This window comes from Xyrauchen texanus, chromosome 22 (genome assembly GCF_025860055.1).
Source record: "Xyrauchen texanus isolate HMW12.3.18 chromosome 22, RBS_HiC_50CHRs, whole genome shotgun sequence".
Classification (NCBI taxonomy): domain Eukaryota; kingdom Metazoa; phylum Chordata; class Actinopteri; order Cypriniformes; family Catostomidae; genus Xyrauchen; species Xyrauchen texanus.
The window spans coordinates 39,113,446-39,131,844 of NC_068297.1; the positions used below are offsets into that span (position 1 = coordinate 39,113,446).

The 18,399-nt window shown below is 45.5% G+C and overlaps 1 protein-coding gene across 2 annotated transcripts in view; it reads left to right on the plus strand.

The window, feature by feature from the left end:
* The window catches only part of LOC127662907 (polypeptide N-acetylgalactosaminyltransferase 16-like), a 66,523-nt gene that overhangs the window by 30,416 nt on the left and 17,708 nt on the right, over positions 1-18,399 (plus strand). The window contains exons 8-15 of one of the 2 annotated variants that reach the window (XR_007972933.1): positions 491-575; positions 658-761; positions 11,396-11,522; positions 11,624-11,716; positions 14,563-14,646; positions 15,255-15,361; positions 15,466-15,589; positions 15,707-15,823. Coding sequence is in view for 1 of the 2 variants with exons in the window: in XM_052154301.1 (XP_052010261.1) it covers positions 491-575; positions 658-761; positions 11,396-11,522; positions 11,624-11,716; positions 14,563-14,646; positions 15,466-15,589; positions 15,707-15,823 (734 nt within the window). In the remaining variant the exon portion in view is untranslated. Of the gene's footprint in view, positions 1-490; positions 576-657; positions 762-11,395; positions 11,523-11,623; positions 11,717-14,562; positions 14,647-15,254; positions 15,362-15,465; positions 15,590-15,706; positions 15,824-18,399 lie in introns of those variants that run through there. The other variant, XM_052154301.1, reaches the window with a different exon arrangement.

Here is an 18,399-nt window from a genome sequence, read left to right on the forward strand (position 1 = left end):
TTGTGTCTAAACGGACATGTTTGACTGTTGTGAAGCATCTTGTGGTTGTTCAACTTCTCGTGCAGGAGCTCGATGTGGCACGATAAAAAGAACTTTTCGAGCATCTCGAGACACCTGTGATCTGTTCTGGTCATTGTGCTGTATTATTTATGTATTATTTTAAAGAAGATTTATTTGTTGAATTTTTGCTTTTTAAATTTTGGCTTTTTAAATCTTATATAATTGTGGCAGGGCGGAGGGCAGTGCCGGGTTGTGATCCTACACACCCGGTCCCGCCCTTCGCCCTGCCACAATAATATACGGAAGCAGCATTGCGATTTCCCTTGTGATCAGTTTGTAAACTGCGATTAGAATAATCTGTTTGCCGTTAACATGAAATTACATGAGAGTTTCAAGTTGTCTGACTGCAGACACATAAAAAAGAATTGCATGTGTTGATTACAGTGATACAGAAATAACACTTCCACACTTTTCTCCCCTCTGGCACCAGGTTTTGACTGGAGTTTACACTTCAAATGGGAGCAGATTCCCATAGAACAGAAAATGGCAAGAAATGACCCTACACAACCAATCAGGTCATTATAAACATGGAACTTCTCTATACATGTACTCTACCTAGTTCTATGTTTCTGTGTCTAACAGCAGATATTCTTGCAGGACTCCAGTAATTGCAGGTGGAATCTTTGTAATAGATAAAGGCTGGTTTAATCACCTGGGCCAGTATGATACTCACATGGATATATGGGGTGGAGAGAACTTTGGTAAGCTTACTTTTCTACTACAAGTCCACATTATTAGTGTTTGCAATGTGTTGATTCCCTGAATGTGGCTTCACGACTGCTAAAGCAAAGCAGAGAGCCAGAGTATGCCAGCAGACAGTTATTGTGAAGGATTAAAGTTTAAGAGATTTAATGCACATTGCAATGATTACACAACCTATGGGGAACCTCCCACTTCAACTTTGGGAAACGTTTTTTTGTTACTTGAATTGGTGCTATTTTAGTGCATTTTATTTTAGTGCATCTTTACACTATGTAAAACTGTGTTTGTTAGACTTTGTTAATAAGCATTATTGTTATATATTGTTTATTATTTCCTAATCAGTAAATAAATGTATGTTGACAGGAAAAGAGGTAAATAGAGTCAAATTTCACCACTCTCATAGTTCGCGATTAATCACGATTATCTATGAAAAATTATGTGATTAATCACGATTAAAAATGTCAATCGACTGATAGAACTAATATTAATTTTACTCGTAATTTCACCACTAATGATGTGTTTACATGAACACCAATATGCTGACAAATGCCAAAATCAAAACTTTTTCATCTTGAGCTCTTGCAATTGTCAAGCAAGAGTGAGTTTGGTTTGTTGTCTGTAGTTGCATATACAGCTGGAGTTCCCTCTCGAGAGGTCTCTCCTATTGCGTAAGTAGCTTACGCTATGGGAAAACTCAGTTTCTCGAGAAATATTGACATCTTTATGTAAAACGCATTGCAGCTGCACAGCATACAGCAATGAGCGAGGCAGCTCGGTCATTGGCTGTGCTGTGGCAACTTGCTTGAACCAATGACGGGGCGACTCTGAACGCGCAACCCGCCAAGATGGGCGTGGCTAGGGCTATATATTAGGCGCCCCGTCATGAGAGTTCTTTAGATTTAATCTCCTTCAGCGAAGACCTTCTCTTCGCTGGATCCTCCGGATTGTTAGAGTCTTTTCGCCCGCCGTTGACAAGCCTACAGCAGGACTGCTAAGAGGACGCCGGCGCCTTCAGCCGCCTTCGAAGCCTTCTGCTACGCCATCCGGCGCGCATCACTGATATCCTTTTTTACTTACAAGTGTTCGCCTCTGTGACGCTTTTGATTTAAGTAAAAGAGCAATTTTCGAGGCGTTGTTCCAAATGCCTTTAACCTGCGCCTCGTGCAGAGGCCCTCTTCCTGACGGGGACCGTCACGTTATCTGCACTCACTGCCTGGGACCTGACCACGCAGAAACTGCTCTCATTCAGGGCGGATGCCCCGAATGTGACTCCCTGGGCCTCGCCGAGCTGCGCGCTCGCTTTGCCGCCTTCGCCGCAAACGAGCCTGCTTCCACCGTGCTGCCGTCTCCTCCGTTCGAGCCGCGCAAGAAAAAGCGCCGCTCACAGAGGCTGCCAGAGCACGCGGGGACTGGCCCGGCGTGACGTCACTGAATTCCGCGGAAGCAAGCATGTCCAGACGAGAGTAATCTCCAAAACTCTTGCCAAAATTTGGACACAAACTGGGGTCCTCTGTCGGAAACCACGTCCGTCGGGAGGCCATGTAGCCGAAAGACGTGGTTGACGACTGTAAGCGCTGTCTCCTTGGCTGAGGGTAATTTGGGCAAGGGAATGAAGTGGGCCGCCTTCGAGAACCGGTCCACCACGGTTAAAACTACCGTGTTACCCTGAGAAGGTGGGAGGGCGGTGACGAAATCTAGCGCGATATGGGACCAGGGCCTCGAAGGGACTGGCAGCGGTTGGAGGAGCCCATCTGGGGGTCGATTGGAGGTCTTACCACTGGCACAAACTGAGCAAGCCAAAACAAAACTGTGAACGTCGCGAGTCATACGTGGCCACCAAAATCGTTGTTTGACTAAAGATGTAGTGTGACTAACTCCTGGATGACAGGCCACATTGGAACAATGTCCCCACTGGATGACGTCGGACCCTAATCCCTCCGGCACAAATAAATGGTTCGGTGGACAGCCGACCAGGGGCGTTACCCCTTGTAAGGCCATTTTGACCTTCGATTCGACCTCCCATGTGAGTGTAGAAATAATTAAGGTCTCTGGAAAAATGCACTCGGGAGTAGACGGGCGATCGGAGAGGTCAAAAATGCGCGATAAAGAATCAGGTTTGATGTTCTTAGAACCCGGGCGGTACGAAAGGGTAAAGTCAAAACGTCCGAAAAAAAGTGCCCACCGAGCCTGCCTAGAGTTCAATCTTTTAGCGATTCTAATGTATTCCAGATTCTTATGGTCAGTCCAGACGATAAAGGGTACCCCGACCCTTCTAACCAGTGACGCCATTCTTCCAATGCTAACTTGACTGCCAACAACTCTCTATTACCAATATCATAATTACGTTTGGCGGGTGACAAACGGTGAGACAAAAACGCGCACGGATGCATTCTGTCGTCAGTAGGAGAATGTTGCGATAACACTGCACCTACCCCCACCTCTGACGCATCGACCTCCACCACGAACTGACGTGATAGATCAGGGGTAACCAGGATGGGGGCTGAAACAAAGCGGCCTTTCAGTTTGGCAAACGCAGCCTCAGCTGCATCTGACAACCTGAACGTAGTTCTGGGAGAGGTCAAGGCGATCAGAGGCGAGGCTAGTTGGCTGAAATTGCGAATAAACCGCCGGTAAAAATTGGCGAACCCCAGAAACCTCTGTAGGGCCTTACGGGAATCCGGACTTGGCCAATCCACCACAGCCTTAACCTTCTCAGGATCCATATGCATCCCCTCAGACGACACAATGTACCCTAAGAAAGGAACCGACTGTGCATGAAAAGCGCATTTCTCCGCCTTGACAAAAAGCCCATTCTCCAGGAGCCTCTGAAGCACTCGTCGAACGTGCTGCACGTGTTCCTGGAGAGAAGAAGAAAAAATCAATATGTCATCCAGATAGACATACATGAACTGGTCGACCATATCTCGCAGCACGTCATTGACGAGTGACTGGAAGACTGCCGGGGAGTTGGACAAGCCGAAAGGCATGACCAAGTATTTAAAGTGCCCCCTGGGGGTATTAAAAGCAGTCTTCCATTCATCCCCCTTCCTAATGCGGACCAAATGATAAGCATTACGTAAATCCAATTTCGTGAAGATCGACGCTCCCTGCAACCTCTCGAAGGCTGAAGACGTCAGTGGCAAAGGATAAGTATTCTTTACCGTGATGCTGTTCAGCCCCCGGTAGTCAATACAAGGTCGCAGGGATCCGTCCTTCTTCCCCACAAAAAAGAACCCCGCCCCCGCTGGAGAAGAGGAAGGGCGGATGAACCCCGCTGCTAGAGAATCAGAAATATATTTCTCCATAGCCTCTCTTTCTGGAACAGAAAGTGAATATAACTTGCCCTTAGGCGGAGACGTACCTGGCAGTAACTATATAGCACAGTCATAGGGACGATGCGGGGGGAGGGAAGCAGCACGAGACTTACTGAACACTTCCTTCAGGTCTAGGTACTCCGTGGGCACGTTTGACAAATCCACTGCTTCCTCCTGAAATGAAGAGACAGAAACAAACGGACAAGCAGACACAAGACAGGACTCATGACATTTACTGCTCCACTCTGATAATGATCTCTGCTGCCAGTCTATCTTGGGATTGTGTTCAATGAGCCAGGGGTGTCCTAAAACAATGGGTGCAAGGGGGGAGTCCAGAATATAGAAGGAGATAGTTTCAGTGTGGTTGTCGGATACGCTGAGTGTGATGGGTCCAGTGGTGAATGAAATGATGGGAAGCGCTTGGCCGTTGAGAGCTTGAACTGCGATGGTGCGGGTGAGAGGCAGAAGGGGGACCTGACTCTTGAGTGCAAATGAGTAATCCATGAAGTTACCTTCTGCCCCGGAGTCCAGTAGTGCTCGACAGTCGAGGGAGTGGGCTGCCCACCGTAGTCTTACCGGGAGGAGCATAGATGTTGATGAGGTCTTCTCAGCGGAGATCCCACCCGACAGTAGCCTCTGATTTACTGCCGGGCTTGCCCTTTTACCGGGCAGTTGAAAGCAAAGTGTCCCGCTGTGCCACAGTAAAGGCAAAGGCCCTGGGATCTCTGCCTCTCCTTCTCCTCCCGGGAAAGCCGAGCTCGCCCAAACTGCATGGGCTCGTGATCGTAGACGGGGCTGACCGCGTCCCCGCTGCTGGTTCTCAAAGTCTCCGCTGATCCAGACGCCCGAGCGGTTACCCTCCGATGTTCGACTCGGGAGAGTCGGGAATCTACACGGAGCGCCAGTTTGATCAGCCCATTGAGGGTAGTGGGCAAATCCAGAGCATAAATCTCTCTCTGAACGCGGTCAGCCAGCCCATGCAGGAACATGTCCCACTGCGCCTCCTCGTTCCACTGACACTCAGCTGCCAAAGTCCGGAACTCGATGGAATAATCAGACACAGATCTCTCATTTTGTTTAAGGTCCGTGAGAATCCGTGCCGCTTCTCTGCCCGCGACCGCACGGTCGAAAACTCTTTTCATCTCGGTGGCGAGTGTCTGGAACGAGGTACAGCATGGATCTTGGTTCTCCCACACCGCCGTTCCCCATAGCGCTGCCCTCCCAGTCAGTAGCGTGAGCACGAATGCAACCTTGCTTTGTTCGTTGGCGAAAGTCCTGGGCTGCAGAGAAAAGTGCATAGAACAGCGTATTAAAAATGCTTTGCAAAAGTTCGGCTCACCGTTGTAAGACTCGGGAATAGGTAGGCGGGTCTCTGACTGGGAGACGTTCTCTGGTGGTACAGGAGGAGCGGGCGGTGTGGGTGGCGCAGCGGGAGCTCGCATAAGTTGAAACTGCTGAGTGAGCTCGGACATCTGCGTCACGAGAGCTTGAATAGCCCGACCCGTCTCATTCATGTTTCTCTCCTGGGAATCCATCCGTGCCATACTGGACTTAATGAAATCTTCCAGCGAAGAGGAGGTGCCACTTGCTGCTTCCATGGCTGGTCAGATCGTTCTGTCACAATCAAAAGGCGGAAGCAAGAATGCAAGTGACTTCTTTAATGAGTGGTCAGAATAACACAAAACAGTTCAGAAATGCGGGAGGGGCTGGTGAAGAGTGAAGGAGTAAATCCTGTGCAGGTGAATGTCCAGATGAGACGAACCACGAAGACACTGAACAGGAACATGAACCAGAATGGATAACAGACAGGCATACGAAGAACAACACTGTGGGCACCAAACCAACGATCTGACAAAGAGAGGAGATTGTGATGAGTATATATATATGCATATGAGTGAATGGGCAGCAGCTGGTGCAGGGAATGAGATCAGCTGGCACGCTGATCAATGGAACGGGCGGTAACGCCCACTAACACGCGCTCACACACACAGAACAACAATAAAACAGGACATGAAGGAAACAGCGAATTCATGAATCGTGACAGCCTATCGCTCCAAGCGGCCTGTTCGGACCGGCGGTAAAAGAGCTCGGAAGGATTCGCAGGCTATGCGTCACTTCCTGCCCAAGCGCTCCAGCTCGTCTCAGAGCCACCAGAGACCGCCTCAGCAGCAGCAGCGAGCCAGGGCGGCGCCTCCCGTCTTCCAGCCAAAGAGCAGACCTGAAACGGACACTTGACGCCGCTCGCATTCCGCTAACCGAAGGAAGCCGCCTGAGCAACGGGGTCCTCGGCCCAAGATCGTGCTGAACCCGGAGCCTCGTAAGTCTTCCTAGCAATAGGAAGAAAAAGAGAGAGTGTGTGTCTCGCAAAAGCCGGACCACTCTCTCTAAAACATGTGAAACATTACCCAGTCCCCTTACAGGCGGCTGGAAATGTCTGTACAGCAGTCAATGGGCCAGTCACAGAACTCGCTCACCTGCAATCAAACGCCGTTTTAACGGCAACACACAGAAATCACAGAAAGAGTCATTTTCTGCCTGTGTCACTAAGGGGGTCATGTGTCCACACTAAAGTGCGCATTCCCACGTATCAATACTGTCCAAACAGTGCCGAATACTTCCCCAGCTCCAGCTGGACGCACCATATATGTAGATCGTGTGCCTATTGTCATGTATGCACCACTACACGCAAGCACTGTTCCCACAGTTATAAACACTTCCCCAGTAAAAGCGGGAAATACTATAAAGGTAGCGCGCGTGCCTGCTGTCCTGCATGCACCCCTACACACAAACACTGTATGCATAGCCAAAAAAACCCCGCCGCGAGCGGGAGGCTTTATGAAAGTGGCGCGCGTGCCTACTACGGTATATGCACCCCCACCCATAAGCACTGCCCATACAGTTTCAAACAGATCTCTGTCTCATGCCGTGAGCATCACAGATGCGATGTGCGAGCCAAGAAACTCCCCCCTAAGAGCAGGAAGCTTTATGAAAGTGGCGCGCGTGCCTATTACAATGTATGCACCACCACCCGTAAACACTGTCGATACAGTTTCAAACATTTCTCTGTCTCATGCCGCAAGCATCACGGATGCGACGCGCGAGCCAAGAAACTCCCCGCTAAGAGCGGGAAGCTTTATGACAGTGGCGCGCGTGCCTATTACGATGTATGCACCCCCACCCGAAAACACTGTCCATACAGTTTCAAACATTTCTCCAGCTCATGCTGCGAGCATTTCGAGATAGCACGCGTGCCTGTAATCTCACACGCACCCCTGCACTCGGCACTCAACAAGGCTGCTCAGCTGCCACGCTTCTGAGAGCTGTAAGCTCAGTGTTAGCACAAGGCAGTTTGCCGGTGGGGCCCATACGTCACTGCGACACGCCCCCAGCCAGCATTCAGCCCATATCTGTGCGAGCAAAAGCCTGGGAAAAATCCCTGACATGCCGAAATGGGTTTTGAACATAATAAAACACGGTTACTCGCTTCAATTCGCTCACGAGACCACCCCGCTTTTCAGCGGTGGTCGAGACGAAAGTGAGGAGAGATGTGTCACATGTTCTACGCACCGAGGTGCTCAAACTAATAGAGAAGGGTGCTATAGAAACTGTTCCTCCCTCTATGAGCGAGGCAGGTTTTTACAGCCGCTATTTTCTCGTCCCGAAAAGGACGGTGGCCTCCGCCCATCCTAGATCTCAGACATCTGAACAAAGCTTTAATGATTCGCTCGCTCAGAATGTTAACGACCAAACATATCCTCGCGCAAGTTCGCCCGGGATTGGTTTCTATCAGTGGATTTGAAAGACGCTTTCACATTCCGATAGCGCCTCATCACAGGCCTTTTCTGAGATTCGCTCGAGGGACAGTCATACCAGTACACAGTACTACCATTCGGCCTATCATTGGCCCCCGTACATTCACCGAAATGTATGGATCGCAGTACTTTCCCCTGAGACAGCGGGAGTGCGAATACTGAATTACCTCGACGATTGGCTAATCATAGCACAATCAGAGAGTCAGTTAACGACGCACAGATCTTGGATTATCAGCCATCTAGAATGCCTGGGTCTGAGAATCAATTTTGCAAAGAGCGTGCTATCCCCCAGCCAGAATATCTCCTTTCTGGGAATAGTGCTAGACTCAGTGCAGATGACGGCGCGCCTCTCATCAGAGCGCGCGCTCTCTATTCGACGCCTTGCAACATCATTCAGACCGGGCGCGAGCACCCCCGTCAAACGATTTCAAAGGATGCTCGGTCTCATGGCCTCGGCATCAGCTGTACTCCAGCTAGGATTGTTGCACATGCATCCTCTCCAACGCTGGCTCAAGAGCCGTGTCCCCACTCACGCGTGGTGCTCGGGCCACTTTTTAATCAGAGCAAATCACGGCTGTATAAAAGCCCTGACGCCCTGGAAAGCCGTCGACTGGTATCGAACCGGCGTGAGTCTGGGCGTGAACACACGGAGAAAAATGATCACGACAGATGCCTCCAAAATAGGATGGGGGGCCCTTTACGAGGGCAGGCCTGTCTCCGGCTTTTGGTCAAACCCGGAAAAGCGCCTACATATAAACTGTCTGGAAATGCATGCCCTGCTTCCGTACCTGAAAAACGAACACGTCCTGGTCCGAACAGACAACATGACGGTAGTATCGTATATAAATCGCCAGGGTGGACTCAGGTCGAGCTCCCTGCACTCTATGGCCAGGGAGCTCATCTCATGGTCACAGCACCACTTGCGCTCGCTGAGAGCAGCGCATGTGCCAGGCGTCCTGAACCAGGGAGCGGACATGCTGTCCAGAGACAAGGTTCTCCCAGGAGAATGGTCTCTCCACCCCCTGACGGTTCAGTGGTTATGGAAAACCTTTGGCAAGGCGGAGGTCGACCTCTTCGCCTCCAGGGAAAATGCGCACTGCCCCCTTTTCTTCTCAGAGAACACGGACGCGCTCGCCCAAGTCTGGCCGAGCCGCCCCTTTTATGCTTTTCCCCCGATCGCGATGCTACCTCAGGTCATCAGTCGGATCAGGGAAGTGAAATGTGCAGTGCTCCTGGTAGCCCCTCTCTGGAAAAACCAGACGTGGTTTCCAGAACTGATGCAGATGATGCAATCTGCCCCATGGCCGATTCCGCTGAGGCTAGACCTCCTCAGGCAGGCCAACGGGATGATTCTTCATCCCGCCCTGATCTGTGGGCCCTCCATGCATGGCCCCTCAACGGGTTCCCGAGAACCTCCCCAGTGGAGTTTTGAGAACCATCACGGAGGCGCGAGCGCCCTCTATGAGACGCTTATATGCCCAAAAGTGGAAAGTGTTCAGTGACTGGTGTGATACCAAGAGCTTGAACCCCAAATCGTGTGAGATACCAAGTGTACTCGCCTTTTTGCAAGAGCTGCTGGAGGCGGGCCGCACACCCTCCACGCTCAAAGTCTATGTGGCTGCCATAGCGGCGTCACACAATCCTGATAAAGGACGTTCATTAGGGAAAAACGACCTAATCATTCGTTTCCTAAGAGGCGCATGGAGGATGAACCCCCCTCGCCCCCCCTCGGTGCCAATCTGGGACCTGGCCACGGTCCTGGTCGCACTCAAGAGTGCCCCGTTCGAACCTCTCCGAACCGTGCACCTTAAACAGCTCTCGCTCAAAACTGCGCTCTTGCTGGCGCTCGCCTCAGTCAAGAGAGTGGGCGACCTGCACGCGCTGTCATCAAGCTGCTTGCCTGGAATTTGGACCTAATGACTGCAGAGTTGTCCTTAGGCCAAAGCACGGGTATATTCCTAAAGTGCTCTCCACACCCTTCAGAGTACAGGTGATATCTCTGGCAGCGCTATCGTCCCCAGCGGACGAAAGCAACGCTAATTTTTCTGCCCGGTCAGGGCGCTCAGAGTATATTTGGAACGTTCTGCCCCATTCAGACATTCGTATGCTTTGGCGGCCGCACTAAAGGTCTCGCAGTTTCAAAGCAAAGAATATTGCGCTGGATAGTGGATGCTATAGTGCTGGCTTATGAAGCCAAGGGCCTTCAATGCCCCTTAGGCGTCAGAGCTCACTCTACGAGGAGCATGGCCTCCTCGTGGGCGTGGTCGAGTGAGATACCCATTGAAGATATTTGTGCGGCGGCAGGCTGGGCCTCACCTTCGACATTTATCAGGTTTTATAACCTACAGGTCCCCTCATTGCATTCCAACATTCTATCAGCCTGACTGTAGAATGGACTGGAGTATGTATATGCTGAGCATTATCTCCTCCCTTATAGGTCCGTCTCTGACTGACTTAGAGGATTTTTTATGCATATCAATACATTGAAAAATCAGTACATATGTTATGTGCTTGTGTTTTTACAATGAGCGCCCCACCATGGACAAAGACCCTTGGGGCAAAGGCGCTCTGTATTTTCCCATTATATAGCTCGCCGTTGGCCGGCTTGTTGGATAATCACTTTGCTTTAAGGCTCAGGCATCTGCCTCTGGCTTTATAGAGCGAAGTCAGCACGCACGGCGTTTTGCATGGTGTTCCAATAGCGTAAGCTACTTACGCAATAGGAGAGACCTCTCGAGAGGGAACGACTCGGTTCCCTGAGAGGAGGGAACGAGTATTGCGTAAGCTGCCGTGCTTGTGCTTGGTCAGTTCGCTTCAGTCGATTGAACCTAAAGAACTCTCATGACGGGGCGCCTAATATATAGCCCTAGCCACGCCCACCATTGGTCGCGCGTTCAGAGTCGCCCTGTCATTGGTTCGAGCAAGTTGCCGCAGCACGGCCAATGACCGAGCTGCCTCGCTCATTGCTGTATGCTGTGCAGCTGCAATGCGTTTTACATAAAGACTTCAATATTTCTCGAGAAACGGAGTTTTCCCATAGCGTAAGCTACTTACGCAATACTCATTTCCTCATCTCAGGGAACCGAGGTTACGTTAGTAACCGAGTCGTTTTTCTTACTGCCCTCTATTGAAAACAGGTGGTACTGCAAGCTTGAATTGCTCTGATGGTAGGAATATTCCTCACAACAGACTGGGCCAGATTGTGTAATTTTTAACACATAATTTTTATATAATTAATTGCTCTGTATTAACCCATTAAATTGACAGCCCTAGTCAAAACGTTAACATTAATATGCACAACTTTTGCGCACTTTGGATAAGCCGTCAAGAACGTCAGTAAAGGTGTTTTACATGCAACTCGAAATCGGGGTAATGGGCAAAAATCTAATTTATTACTTATTATGGCGTGATAAGCAAAATCAGTGTAAGAATGTCCATGTAAATGCTCTCAACTTCATATTTATTCTCCTGTCTTCATACACTTCCCTTCTTTTTGTGCCGTTGTAGAGCTGTCGTTCAGAGTGTGGATGTGTGGTGGGAGTCTTGAGATCCTGCCGTGCAGTCGTGTTGGCCATGTCTTCAGGAAACGCCACCCCTATGACTTCCCAGAGGGCAATGCTCTCACCTACATCAAGTAATTCATCCTTTATTTCACCTGGAATCTATGATATGTTCTACAGTGAGGTGAATGACTTCAGAGGGGTTGTGTTTTCTCTGTCTGTGTGTGTATTGTAGGAACACACGGCGAGCTGCTGAAGTATGGATGGATGAGTATAAACAGTATTATTATGCTGCAAGACCGTCAGCACAGGGCAAGGCCTTTGGGAGGTCAGACATCTCTGATACCTTCTGTACACTTTAAACCTGGGTGTTTCTTTAACTTTGGGGAACTTCCTGTCTCAGTGGTTGATTTTTATTAAATGGAACTGATTTAAACTTTTATTTCCTATTTGTTATATGAAGGGTACTTTAAACTGACATAAAAAACATTTACCAGGCCTCCATCATTTATTTTTGGTACTTTTCAAATGCCTTTTATGAGCCATCTCAAAGACTTTCAATATTAAACTATGAAAATCCATTACAAAAATAAAGATTAGTTAAAAAAAAAATGCAATTACCATTGTCTCACAGTTATGGCATAATTTCCACCACACCAACAATTTTGCTGCTAATAAAGTCTTGTGAAAGCGTTAGTGTACTTGTTAAGCAAGTGGACAAAAGTGTCAGTGAAGAGCATGCTTGAGATGAAATATGAGACAAGTGATGTTTGAAGAAAACTATCACTCGTGAGCAAAAGTTTGTTTTGGGGGCGTCAATTACAGTCAAGATGTAATTTCTGAAAATTGTGCAAAAAGTCTGAAAATATTATTACATTGTGTGTATTTTGGATACATTCATTTTTAGCTATGAATTTAGCCTTTGCAAGACAAAGGAGTCGCACATTTTATTTAAAAAATCGAATTTACTTAAGCATCATTTCATTCTGTACAGTATTTATGATGTGTGGAGATGACACTGCGGTGGTTACATTTCTGCTCTAATCTCACAGTTTTACTCACTGACAGTTAGGTTTAGGGTTGTGGTGCGGGTTATAGGGTAGAGTTAATAAAGTATGCATTCCTGTTGACTGTTTAATCTCTTTTGCAACAAAAAATACAATTCACTTATGGTGCCACCCTGTGGACATTTAATCCGGAAATTGGTAAACAACATTTACAGTTTCGGCCACTGGGGGCAGTGGTTTGAATTTGGCTAAAAAAAACATTACTTTGCTTTCTAGAATTCCATGGTGCTACAAGTGCCAGAATGTGAAGAAACACCCATAAACAGCATAGTCAGAAATAAACTCTTTTATTAATAGTTACAAATAATTGCATCAAATTGATTTTCAAGGGTATTTCTTTAACTTGTAGGCACATTTGTTTTCTACTAATAAACACTACTAAACTCAGAACTATTGATCTAGAGCTGAATATTATGCAAGTTGTAGAAATACAATGATAAAGAAATACTATATAAATATACAGTGCATCCGGAAAGTATTCACAGTGCTTCACTTTTTCCACATTTTGTTATGTTACAGCCTTATTCCAAATTCTACAAACAATACCCCATAATGACAATGTGAAAGAAGTTTGTTTGAAATCTTTGCAAATTTATTAAAAATAAAAAACGAAAAAAATCACATGTACATAAGTATTCACAGCCTTTGCTCAATACTTTGTTGAAGCACCTTTGTCACCAATTACAGCCTCAAGTCTTCTTGTGTATGATGCTACAAGCTTGGCACACCTATTTTTGGGCAGTTTCTCCCATTCAACTTTGCAGGACCTCTCAAGCTCCATCAGGTTGGATGGGGAGCATCGGTGCACAGCCATTTTCAGATCTCTCCAGAGATGTTCAATCGGGTTCAAGTCTGGGCCACTCAAGGACATTCACAGAGTTGTCCCGTAGCCACTCCTTTGTTATCTTGGCTGAGTGCTTAGGGTCGTTGTCCTGTTGGAAGATGAACCTTCCCCACAGTCTGAGGTCCAGAGCGATCTGGAGCAGGTTTTCATCAAGGATGTCTCTGTACATTGCTGCATTCATCTTTCCCTCGATCCTGACTAATCTCCCTGTTCCTGCCACTGAAAAACGTCCCCACAGCATGATGCTGCCACCACCATGCTTCACTGTAGGGATGGTATTGGCCAGGTAATGAGCGGTGCCTGGTTTCCTCCAGACATGACTCTTGCCATTCAGGCCAAGAGTTCAATATTTGTTTCATCAGACAAGAGAATTTTGTTTCTCATGGTCAGACTCCTTCAGGTGCCTTTTCAACACCAGGTGGGCTGTCATGTGCCTTTTACTGAGGAGTGGCTTCCGTCTGGCCACTCTACCATACAGGCCTGATTGGTGGAGTGCTGCAGAGATGGTTGTTCTTCTGGAAGTTTCTCCTCTCTCCACAGAGAAATGCTGGAGTTCTGTCAGAGTGACCATCGTGTTCTTGGTCACCTCCCTGACTAAGGCCCTTTTCCCCCGATCACTCCGTTTGGCCGGGCGGCCAGCTCTAAGAAGAGTCCTGGTGGTTCCAAACTTCTTCCATTTACGGATGATGGAGGCCACTGTGCTCATTGGGACCTTCAATGCTGCAGACATTTTTCTGTTCCCTTCCCCAGATCTGTGCCTCGATATAATCCTGTCTCAGAGCTCTGCAGGAAGTTCCTTTGACCTCATGGCTTGATTTTTGCTCTGAAATGCATTTTCAGCTGTGAGGCATTATATAGACAGGTGTGTCAACTGTTGTAGAAACATCTCAAGGATGATCAGTGGAAACAGGAAGCACCTGAGCTCAATTTTGAGTGTCGTGGCAAAGGCTGTGAATACTCATGTACATGTGATTTCTTTTTTAATATATTTACATTTGCAAAGATTTCAAACAAACTTCTTTCATGTTGTCATTATGGGGTATTGTTTTAGAATTTTGAGGAAAATAATGAATTTAATCAATTTTGGAATAAGGCACAAAATGTGTAAATACAAAATAAGATAGAGGAACTAAAAACAGGTACATTTTTGCATATATAACACATTTTTGTGGCATGTAGTTAGGTGGTGAAAATAACTTTTTTATTGTACTCATGTCTGCTTTTAATCCACCTCTCTCTCTCTCTCTCTCTCTCTCACTGCAGTATTGCAGATCGTCTTGCACTGAGACGGAAGTTGAACTGTAACTCTTTCCACTGGTATCTTGAGAACGTGTACCCTGAACTCAAGTGAGTCGTGTTCACTGGACTGTGTCTGAACTCTGATGGACTGCCAGACTGGATTTGTTTTTATTTATATAAAGTTCACCACAAAATGAATAATTTTTCATCTTTTATATATTTTATATGTATTATATAGTTTTTAAAAAATGCATCAATTCTGATTTCTGAAATTGTAAAAGAACTGTTTGAATGCGCTGCTTCTCTGTTGTTAAGGAAAATTTGGTTAAAAAAAAAGAAAAGCCCATCCATTTTTATTGAGGCCAACCTAAAAGTAAATTCCTTGCTATACCCTTGTTCAAAACCCATACGACTTACTTTCTTCCCTAAAACTCAAAAGCAGAAATTTCGTATAACGTTCACTCTGGTCTTTTCCATACAACGAAAGCTTACGGTCACCAGGACCTCTAAAGTCTTATTCACGCTTCAGATTCGTAACTGACCATGATGCGGCAAGTTTAAAAGCGCACAGAGAACACAGCAGCGGGATAGATTTTCAATAAATGACAAGATGAATTTCTGTCTGTTTGTCACTCATCATATAGCTTTAAAAGGTGTGAAATATAGCACACAAGTCATATGAACTACTTCATGTTGTGTTTTTGTCATTTCCGAAGCTCGACAGCCCTTCGTCACTGTATGCTTTCATTGTATGGAAAAGAGCTGCATGAACAGTCTTCAAAATGTGTCCTTTGTGTTCCACAGAAGAAAGAAAGTAATACAGGTTTGGAACAACATAAGAGTGAGCAAAATATTTGGTGAACATTCTCAAGTATCTGGACTGACCTTCTTTCTCTTTATTGTCTGTATTTCTATTCTGTTTGGAAGAATTCCCGAGCAGGAAGTGGTGCACAGTCTACTGAAACAGGGTGGACTGTGTCTGGAGAGCCATGGCATGGACAGTCTGGGTTTGGCTGAGTGTAAGACAGTGCCAAATGTACCTGTCTCACAGGTAAAGATTTAACATTTTGCAGCATTGGGATCTGTGTGAAGTACACAATTGGATGAAAACCTCAAATTCTCCTTTGTGATACTCTCACCCACTTATTTCTTTGTTGTTGCTTTTTAGAAGTGGACCCTGATTGAACCACAGATCCGCCAGCATGACCTGTGTTTGGCCATCATAGCCTTTACTGAGGGGTCAAAGGTCAGGCTCGAGCCCTGCAACTCCAAAGAGTCCAGACAGGTGAGCGCGGGGGGTGACCGACATGAGGGCCATTATCACCCATTGAGAACGAATCATGTAATACTATAGATGCTAAATGCAGCTCTTTAAAAGCAGATCTGACTATCATAGTCCTCTAAGAAAAACTAGAAGAACTGCAGGATATTTATAGAGTGCAAGAGTGCCCATCCACTTTTTCAGAGGTCCTTGTTATTTTTCCCATTAATTTTTTCCATAGGGATTTTATATAAAATCCTTCATAAAAGAGATGTAATCCATGAACCAAAGCAACCAGCTCCAAGGTGAATCACAACATTACAAACTTTGATTTGAAGCAAAGAAGTATTTGACAATCGCATTAATTTTACAAGACTGTGTACTTAACGTCTTTAATAAGGAAATGAACTACAAATCCCATGAAGACTTTAAAACGATGGAAAACAAAAAACTACTGTTTTAAAGTTGTTGATTGTACATATAGACACAATATATTTTAAGTTTATTGCAAAACATTCATGTATATACAAAAATAGTAATTTGAGAGTGTAGGGAGAGCAACTCGATTGTGTCATTTAAGTGTCTTTCGCTGATGAAATATAGGTAGTGTAGTTCTTTAATAGGAATTCTGCTATTAATCACAATTTAAAAAAAAAACTATTTCAAAATTTTAAATAACGTGGACTGATGGCTTTAGCAGACAATTTTTTTTTATGGATGGTGACAGTCAATAACTGCTAGAAATGTTGTGACTATCAGTCTCTAAATTCATCCCTCTTAACTCTAGAACGTGGTAAAAATGACACAGAGTCTTGTTTTTAAGATATACTTTTTACATGAAGTGGTCTTTTGATCTGCCACTCCAGGTATTCCTCAATGAAGATGTCTTCTATCATGTGAACTGACTTTTAGAGAATTTGCATCACTACCCCTTGAATGCATATGTGGGTCATAGGACCATATGTATTTCCTATGGGATTCAACACTGCATTTAACACTGTTATTATTTTTGTAATACATTGATTGTTTTAAGTTTGACTTTGTTTTATTATTAAATATATGTTTAATGCCATGATTACGTTTAAATGTATGTGCGGTATGCAAGTATGGAAGTAAATAATATATAGAAAGTAATATAAATCTAGTAATAGAAATCTAGATTTCACCTGGGTTTTTTTTGACCTACATATGCATTTAAAGGGACAGTTCACCCAAAAATAAGAATTCTCTCATCATTTACTCATGCATCCCAGATGTGTATGACTTTCTTTCTTCTGCTGAACACAAATTAAGATTTTAGAATAATATCTCAGCTCTGTAGGTCCAGTGCATGTGAGTGGAGTGTAGTGGGAGCGGAGCAATCAGAATTGCTCTGTGTCTACATTCATATTTGTATGATTCTACACACTGAGCAATATCTGGTGCTGGCGGATTATCAGAGGTCAGGCAGTGATAAAACTTGTGAGATTTGTGAGCTGCTGGTGACAGAGGCCGAATCCAACAACAGACCATGGTAAGGTGAGAGCTCAGAGGCAGTTCAAAACACATACGTCTGTAAAATAATTATTACTGGGGACGTCTGTAATGTTTACTGTTGATTCACACAGGATAGGCGATGTCTGTATAAATCGCAGAGATGGGAGTGTTGACAGCATTTACACACAAGTGTAACTGACACATCTGGAAATGTATTTAGCTGTGCTGATTAATCATGCAGTGAATAATAAACATGATTCTGAGATTATTAAAAGAAATGTATTGAATATTTGACCGACAACTCGCTCCACGACACGACAAAGGGTACCAAAGGTTTGAAGCTCCAAAAGCACATAAAGGCAGCCTAAAAGTAATCCACAAGACTCCAGTGAATAAATCCATATCTTCCCAAGATATATGCCAAGTGTGGGTGAGAAACAGATCAATATTTAAGTCCTTCTTTACTACTTTTTTAAATCTCCACCTTTGATCAGCCTTGACCAGTAGGTGGCTGAATGTGAAAGTGAAAGTGGAGATTGATAGTAGAAAAGGACTTAAATATAAAAAGAATTCTCACCCACAACTATTATTTCACATCTTAACACATGGATTTACTTTTATGCTGCCTTTATATGCTTTGTGGATCTTCAAAATTCTGATGACCATTTATTTGCATTGTACTGACCTACAGAGTTAAATTTTTCTTCTAAAAATCTTCAATTGCGTTTGCAGAAAGAAATTCTTACACATCTGGGATGGTATGAGAGTTTCTTTTTTCGGTCTTTTTTCCTTTAAGTCCTCTTTTACTATTAATCTCCACTTTCACTTTCACATTCTTCTTGTGTTTTTGGTGATTCTCATTCTTTGTGCATATTGCCACCTAATGGACATGAAGGAGAATTTATACTAAAAAAAGGACTTAAATATTGATCTGTTTCTCACCCACACCTATTATATCGTTGCTGAAGACAATGTAGTTGTATGGATTACTTTTTGCTGCCTTTATGTGCATTTCACTTGCATTGTATGGACCCACAGAGCGGAAATATTCTTTTAAAAATCTTCGTTTGTGTTCAGCAAAAGTAAAAAAGTCATACGTATCTGGGATGGCATGAGGGTGAGTA